The 8623-nt window shown below is 35.6% G+C and overlaps 1 protein-coding gene across 1 annotated transcript in view; it reads right to left on the bottom strand.

Annotated features, from left to right (window-relative positions):
- The window catches only part of LOC107300310 (L-2-hydroxyglutarate dehydrogenase, mitochondrial), a 13570-nt gene extending 4965 nt beyond the window's left edge, over positions 1-8605 (bottom strand). Inside the window, exons 1-6 of the mRNA XM_015829644.1 lie at positions 8452-8605; positions 7440-7591; positions 4918-5049; positions 4191-4353; positions 3025-3059; positions 795-962 (exon numbers count right to left, since the gene is read on the bottom strand). Coding sequence (XP_015685130.1) covers positions 795-962; positions 3025-3059; positions 4191-4353; positions 4918-5049; positions 7440-7591; positions 8452-8605 — 804 coding nt within the window. The remainder of the gene's footprint in view (positions 1-794; positions 963-3024; positions 3060-4190; positions 4354-4917; positions 5050-7439; positions 7592-8451) is intronic.
- Positions 8606-8623: the final 18 nt, after the last annotated feature.

Genomic DNA, 8623 nt, shown 5'->3' with positions numbered 1-8623 from the left:
AATTTTTATCAATATGGAGAAGATGGATTGTTTATATTCAAAATAAACATAGAATGGTGGAATATAAGTTAGGTTTTTAGATAAAAAACTTTTTTTTTATACATATATATATATTTCACCTACTTATGTAGAATATCATTTTGTGGAGTTAGGGATATTAATACAAGGTTACTTTTAGTTGAATAGTATCCTGGGATTAGGTTTGGGAAGTCCGGGTGGGGGGTGGGGGGGGCTTCAATTGTGATGTATTTGTGATGTGTTTTTTTTCTTATGTTGAAAACAATAAAAAAAAATTTGAAAAAAAAAAAAAAAAGTTCTAAATCAAAATTCATTTGAGATAGGAAAGTACTGAATGTCTGTATTGCATATGTACAAACTATAAAGCAGTTAAACAAAACAGTTCCCATTTAACTGTATAGAGATACAGTATGGAGAATAAATGGAGACCATTTTCCAAAGAGATAATAGTGACTCTTTTTCACTGGATATGTTTAAGCAGAAGTGAGATTGCCACCTACCAGAGATGCTTTAATTTGGATTCCTGCATGAATCAAGGTATTGGAATCAAGGCCTAAATGGCCCATTTCAATTATACATAACGAAATAAAAAAGAACTTTTTTTTAAAGTAAAGGCAGAGTAAAGGAAAATAAGTGGCAGTGAAGTGGAAATGGAATTGAGACACTTTCCAGGCTACTAAAGTTTAAAGAACTTTTTGCAATATTGATAGTTCCTAAAACCCCCAAGGCTTTACTTCCTTCTGCCCAATAAGCGAAAGTGCTGAGAAATGATATACCGGGTAAATGTTTCCTCTAACTAGATAGCACTTCTCTGGCTTCAGCACCAAATAATCTCCACGGAAAGGCACAATGCGGGGCTCTGGGTCACAACCACTGATCTGGGAGAGTCTATCCGAGTAAAGTCCTGCGCAGGACACAAGATGTCGGCATCGGACTTCCTTCCCCTGTGATAAAAAGCAGCACAAATTTACCTCAACGATAACATACCTAACACAATCTCAAAAGCAAATAGTTCCCAAAGATTTTCCCCCCCTATGTTCCATTTCTTCCAATGCTGCTCCCTCATGTCTGAACTGACCTAAGATCAGGACAGGAAGGGATTACTTTTTACTCTGAAATAGAAGCTCTAATCCAGGGGTAGTCAACCTTGGCTCTTTTATGACTCGTGGACTTCAACTCCCAGAATTCCTGAGCCAGCACAGCTGGCTCAGGAATTCTGGGAGTTGAAGTCCACGAGTCATAAAAGAGCCAAGGTTGACTACCCCTGCTCTAATCAAAGATAGGTCTTTTAGGAAGAGAGATAACTTCCGGAGAAAGCTAGACTGGCCCAACAAGTGATACCTTAGCAAATGGGAAGAGATCAGAAGTCCAGCAGCTCCACAGGACAGGGTTACTGGCATTTGAAGTCAGAACTTCTCAGGGAATCAAGTAATTAGTGAACAGGCACAGTTGGAACTTTATATATTTGTAAAAACTACTAGAACTGTGCTATGGCAATGCTTTGTAATATGGTTATTATCTTTATCAAATGTTTTCAAATATTAAGAATTATATTTGCTTTTCTACATAGAGGGCTATATAGAACTATTTTTTAGTATACATTTGTCCTTTAAGTAACCTGAAGATTACACTTTTTTCTTTTTTCTCTCAACCTTGAACGCTGTTTCATATATTAATTCAGTTCACAGATTTCCTTAGAGATGAACTCGGAAGATGTATTGAAGATGAAAGCACGGATGGCTGAAAAATAACATACACAAGTATGATAACAGAGGGATCTCGGAGTCCTAGTGGACAATCACTTAAATAGGAGCCAGCCGTGTGCTGCAGCTGCCAAAAAAGCCAACGCGGTGCTGGGCTGCATTAACAGAGGGATAGAATCAAGATCACGTGAAATATTAATACCACTTTACAATGCCTTGGTAAGGCCACACTTGGAATACTGCATCCAGTTTTGGTCACCACGATGTAAAAAAGATGCTGAGACTCTAGAAAGAGTACAGAGAAGAGCAACAAAGATGATCAGGGGACTGGAAGCTAAAACATATAAGGAAAGGTTGCTGGAATTGGGGATGTCTAGTTTAATGAAGAGAAGGACGAGGGGGGACATGATAGCAGTGTTCCAATATCTCAGGGGCTGCCACAAAGAAGAGGGAGTCAAGCTATTCTCCAAAGCGCCTGAAGGCAGGAAGAGAAGCAATGGGTGGAAACTAATCAAGGAGAGAAGCAACTTAGAACTAAGGAGAAACTTCCTGACAGTTAGAACAATTAACCAATGGAACAACCTGCCTCCAGAAGTGGTGAATGCTCCAACACTGGACGTTTTTAAGAAGAGACTGGACAGCCATTTGTCTGAAATGGTGTAGGGTTCCTGCCTGAGCAGGGGGTTGGACTCGATGACCTCCAAAGTCCCTTCCAACTTTATTATTATTATTATTATTATTATTATTATTATTATTATTATTATTATTATTATTATTATTATTATTATTATTATTATTATATTATCCTTAATTATTATTATATTATCCTTAATTATTATTATTATTATTATTATTATTATTATTATTATTATTATTATTATTATTATTATTATTATTATTATTATTATTATTATTATTATTATTATTTTATCCTTATTATATTATCCTTAATTTTTTATATCAAAGATATGTTTAAAGACTTTGGAATGTATTTCTGTTATTATAAAAAGCAGATACCGATAGAACTTTATTAATACATTATTAATACAGTCTGTATAAGTATCACTCTGTATATGTCATTTTTACCTTAATATTCTACATCTTCCGAGTTCATTGTTACAAAAACTCTGTGAATTAAACATATACAAAATAGCATTCTAAGCTGAGTGTAATATAAAAGTAACTAAAGTATTAACTTACTAAATCAGCAAGTAAAGTAAAATCTTTTTTATGTATAGTAAGTAAAAAATACCAGAAGGTCAAATATATGTATTTAAAACACTGAACTGAATGATTATCTTACCTTTGAATTTCTAACAACAATTGGATATTTCATCCCTACAAATAATAAGATGAAATGAATTTAAATGGGTTATGAAACAATTGGTTTTATCCCTTATGCAAAACTACAACCCAAATGATAGTTTCTGAAGAGAAAGTGAGCTCATCTGGAGCCATTTTCTTTTTCTTATTATAGAAGGATCTTGATTAAGATGCTAGCAAGGGGAGAAAACCCCTGAGTTTTTTGTAATATATATTCTTAAGCATGTTTTATGTCCATAAAACACTTGTGTTTCTTTTGTCAGCCTTTTTTAGTTTGGCTCCATTCAGTCCTTCTCATAAAACCTGAGTGTATTTCAAAGTATAGTAAATCTTTACATTACTAGTTATCCTTTGGCGAAAGTGGTCAGAAAATATTTTCTTCTGAATTCTGGGGGTGATGAAGCATAAAACAACTTTTTCTTGCTAAATTCTATTTTAGTAAAAGGATTTAAATATAGATTTCAAACCAAGTAGCAAACCAATTGTAATAGCTTCTAAAAATATATTTGTTATTCTTTATTAAATTACAAAGAAAAAAAGTTGTTCAATTGTCCTATTTCCTAGCTAGGAATGTGAATAAATTCTAAAGTAAAATTTAGTATCTATCAAATTTACAACAATTTTTGAAGAAGTTCTGGAAATATAATCATCGGAACCATGCCACTTATTCAAAGCAACCTAAAAGTTGAAGGCAATTTCAACCTGCAAGAACTTTAAATGCATAGAAAATACACAGTCTGTGTGCATGGACTGTGCTAAGCCAGGATTGTTTTTAAATTTGGTTTGTTGCACATGGTAATTTGGGCTGGTTCATACACACTAAGGTCAAATGAAATAAACTTTGTTGTAGCGTACATTTGTGTCTGCCTAAAGGCCACTCTGGATTTTGCATGGCACGTCAATAGATGTATTCTAAAAGTGACCAACGTTTGCTTTTTGAAGAGTTTTAGGAGATGAAATAGGTTCCTTAAGACAGGGCATTTTTATCTTGGGACTGTAAGGGGAATGCTGGTAGACACACATCTTAATGCACGTTGAGTTCAAGGTCTGCAAATTACAGTGAATCCTGAGAGGAACATTCCAAAGAACATTGGGGAAGATTATAACTATAGAGGTGTCAGAAATGAATGATTTACTGTAAATTACCTTCTTTACTTCCTTCAGCACTTTCCTTTGCCATATCCATGTGTTCCACCTCAAACTCTGTCAACACAATACCTCCAGCTGTCTGAAAATCTTCAGCATAGGCTAGGGTCACCTGCCTGTAGTTCACAATGCCGGTGTATGGGGAATCCAGAGCCATCAACCCCTGAAAAGGTGGATGCAGGGACAACACATCTGTTCACAGGGTCAATATTGAAAGAACAAAGAAGGGGCCATTTGAATCAATGCAACTTTCAGTAAGGCAGCCTACATGCTTATTAGGTCTACATGCTTACTCAGATAGTGCTGCTTATTGGTAAGGAATGACAGAAGGGCAATTTAAAATACGTCTAAGTGGCACTTGATTAATATTTGCCAAAATGGATTGTTCAAGAAAACTTTAGAACAGGACCATCTTACTAAGAACTGGGGTCCACAATGCAGGAGTCAAAGGAAGAAGAATGAGGAGGGCCTTAAAAATGAAAGACACTCAACAGAAAAGGAGAGGAAGTTGCATTATGCACAAATAAAGCATATACCTGCACAAAAATTCATGAAGTGGAGTATGGAAATCCTGTATTTAATTTTCAATATCAACTTTAATTTAATGTACTACTATTGTTAAACTGCATGGAGATATTGACCTAACACTTTGCCCGGTACCACCCCACATTTAACAAGTTATTTGTACAGAAAAGATTAGATATTGCACAGCAAGAAAGCAGCTTACCCGACAGTAGGGTTCCTTGGCTTGTATTTCTTTGGGAGAGATTAGTTTCAGACCCCGGACATTATTCTGTATCCCCCTTTCATAAAGTGCCTTGAGTCTTGGAATTTCTTCATGTTCAACTGCAACAATCAGCTGCCAAAGAAATAAGAAACTAGAGCAACCGCGGAACAAAAAATACTACAGGGGAACAACATGAGATAACCACAGTGTGAAGTGTGAAAAAGAATTAATATTTGATTAAATTAGACTTCAATTAAAATTGCAGTATAAATTAATTGTGCTTCATAACTTTATTTAGCTGGGGCGGTTGGCATTTCAGCAGTACAGGCTGTAACTGAAAGAGTACAGGTTTACTTCGACCAACATTCGCTTAGCGACTGTTCAAAGTTACAGTCTTCAAAGTTACAGTTACAATGGCACTGAAAAAAGTGAGTTACAACCAGTCCTCGCACTTATGATTGTTGCAGCAACCCCAAGGTCACATGATCAAAATTAGGCTGCTTGGCAACTGGCATCTATTTTTGACATTTGCAGCATCTGCGATCACCATTTGCAACCTTTGCAGTTGTCTTCCAAGAAGCAAAGTCAATAGGGGAAGCTGGATTAATTGAAGTGATTCTCTTAACCACTGTGGCAAAAAAGGTCATATAATCCGGCATGACTCACTGAACAACTGCCTGGCTTAGCAATGAAAATTCTGGTCCCGATCATGGTCATAAGTTGAGGACCACCTGCACGATAGGTTTTTCAGAAATTAACATTTATAGTTGGAGTTGTTTTATAATAAATTAGGGAGTGTAGGGATGTTACAAATTTGCTATGCTCATTTGCTCTTTTTATCCTGCTTTTCAGACAATCACTTTCTCCCCAAATGGCTCAGAGGAATTAAAAGACATGGCTTGTGTCAAGTTTATCAAATCAATACAAAGATAAAGAGTTACAAGAAAAAGAAATGGAGGGAAATTAGTTATTCAGACCAAATAAAGTAATGGACCACAAGAGTTTTAGCTGATCTTTCCTTGCTGATGTTCTTTCTTTATAAAAAACTACTAAATCAGAGAACCATAGAAGCCAGAGTCTCTTGTCTTTAAAGTAATTGTCGGTAGACCTGAACTGGCTACAAGTATTATATACCTGCTCCTCCTCTGGGTGATATAAGTATTAGGCTGATTTTTCTCTTGCACAAAAGGAAAAAGAGTGGCACTATAGCCAAGTGTTTCCCCCCCCCCCAACACTTAGAAAAAACAGAATAGTTTTATCTTATCTTGTTCACCATTAGGCCTCCAGTAAATAAAGTTGTTGACTCAGCAGGTGGCAGCATCTAGCTTGTCTAGGCTTCAAAGCTAAGCAAGGTGAGGCTTGGTTAGTATTTGGATCAGAGCTCACCATGAAATTTGAGGAATCTGCGGGTTGCATGGCAAAGTTGAAAAAAATCTAGTTCTAGTCCTGCCTTAGGCACGAAGCCAGCTGGGTCACCTTGGGCCCATCATTCCCTCAGCCCTGAGAAGAATGCAATGGTAAACCGTTTATGAAAAAGAATCATGCCAAGAAAACTGCAAGGACTTGCTAAGTGTCAAAAATTGTCTCAAAGGCACACACACACACACACACACACACACACACACACACACACACACAGAGGCATTCAATTTAGACTTTATTTTGGGAACAGTTGGAAGAATTTAGCAATAGTCTAGTACATGAACTAGTGCAAACAACCTGATATGTTATAGTTGACATTTATTTTAAAGCCTAGTGTCTAATATTTGGCAGGCAGATATCTTTATTCAGGCAATCAGTTTAAGGTACAATCTTGAATGCTTTCCTGTGAGTAAAATTACCTGTGCCTTCTTTCTGTCAATTTAAACAGCACCCGAATCACTCCCCATTAGATCTAATTGTAAACAGCTGCAGTTTTAGGGAGATGTCACATTACTCACCCTTCCCTACCATCAAAATCAACTGACATATAATTCTGTTTTTTTCAAAGGACACAATTATTCTAAGATAGATAAATAGATATGTTGATTGTGCTCATATATATTGCAATTGCAAATATAAAATAACAATAAAGCAATGGAACAAAAAATGGAGTTAGTGCAATCATATTCATAAGAAATATACATATACAAGCATATTATTGGTTTCTGTATAACAATGATGGAAAAGACTTATCAGTAACATTTCATTCTGTATAACTCTTAAGACTGCAGATTATATCATCATTGGAAGTTGGTTCAGTGATTATAAAACAGTAATGAAAAAATCAGCATAGAGAAGAAAATCAGACAATCCCAGATTGGTGTGTATCTATTGTTATGATCCCTGGGCCAATTCTCTTGTCTGAATAATAACAATAATTATAAATCAAGTGCATTAGAGTTGTAGAATGATTAAGTCTGCTTCTCTTTAGAACCATTTGGAACACTTTAGTATAGCCCACCCCAAGAAAATTAAGTAACTTAATCAACTGTATTTGGAACTGTATAAGATTAACAGCAAAGTTTCAGCACTTACCCTACCTTGCCACATTGTTTATATGGGATTCCTTTTTGGTCACAGTATTCATAGCAGAGAACAGCTCCTTCTACACACAACTTGGCTTTTAGGGATCCAGGTGTATAGTAGATTCCGCTGTGAATAACACCACTGTTATGCCCACTTTGATGGAGAGCTAAATAGAAAGTTACATCTATTGTTTGATTGATCTAATACGTACAATATTTTGTTAGTCAAAGTATTATAGAGTTAGTTCACATAATTTCATTGTTCAGGAAAAGATAGCAAGGTAAAATAGAAATAAGCATAAAATAGCCACACAGCATGTATAATAGCAAAATAGTATAAACCTTTATGTTAAGCAGTAAGATTTAAGAAACTCAAACTAAAATATCAAGCAAATAGAAAATAGATATTTATTCTCATGGTCTGTTCCTGATTTTTTTTCTGAGACAGCTATGAACGTCCTATACAAAACTATGATATACAGGGAGCTATATAGATATGATGGGCTTCCATTTGTCAGAAAACTATAGAAATCATACTATTCTATGTAGGCAACAAAATCCATATCCTACAAATAATTCATCCATTTTCCATTGAGTGGCCACAAGAAATTATAGCATAAATTACTAGGAATTTTAATGTTGTCTCTTGACAAATGAGATGTAAAATTGGCCCATTAAAAAATGTTTAATGGATTGTATCTACCTGAACTAGAGGTAGTTCACATTCAATAACCACAGTTGAAACCAGCAACTTAGTTGTTAAGCTAAGTGGCCACTAAATGAAACTGTAACCGTGCTTATGGTTTTACTTCAGCTTTCCTTTGCTTTATAGACCTGTGAAGATTGTGAATCCAAGGACTGGTCACGAAGCATCGTAAGTGGGAATTGTAGTTAAACAAGGCAATCACTAAACAATGGTTACCGGTATAACATTTAATACCTGGAAATATAGTTCCTATTAGTTAAACATATGAGTGGAAATAATACAGAAGTCTGTCAACTGTTTTATCAAGTTCAGATATCATACCTAATTCCTTTTCCTTTTCGAGTACTGCAAAAACAAGGGATGGATGGCGCAGGCTAAGCTCCCTGGCCGATGCGAGACCCACAATTCCACCACCAATGACAACGACATCAAAAGTACTGTCAAAAAACTTGGAAAGATTATTTGCAAGACACATACCCCAGATTTTTTTAAA

This window comes from Protobothrops mucrosquamatus, unplaced genomic scaffold, assembly GCF_001527695.2.
Source record: "Protobothrops mucrosquamatus isolate PMUCROS unplaced genomic scaffold, P.Mucros_1.0 scaffold6642, whole genome shotgun sequence".
Classification (NCBI taxonomy): Eukaryota; Metazoa; Chordata; class Lepidosauria; order Squamata; family Viperidae; genus Protobothrops; species Protobothrops mucrosquamatus.
The sequence above is the reverse complement of the archived record's forward strand: the minus strand, read 5'-3'. Positions and strand labels throughout refer to the sequence as shown.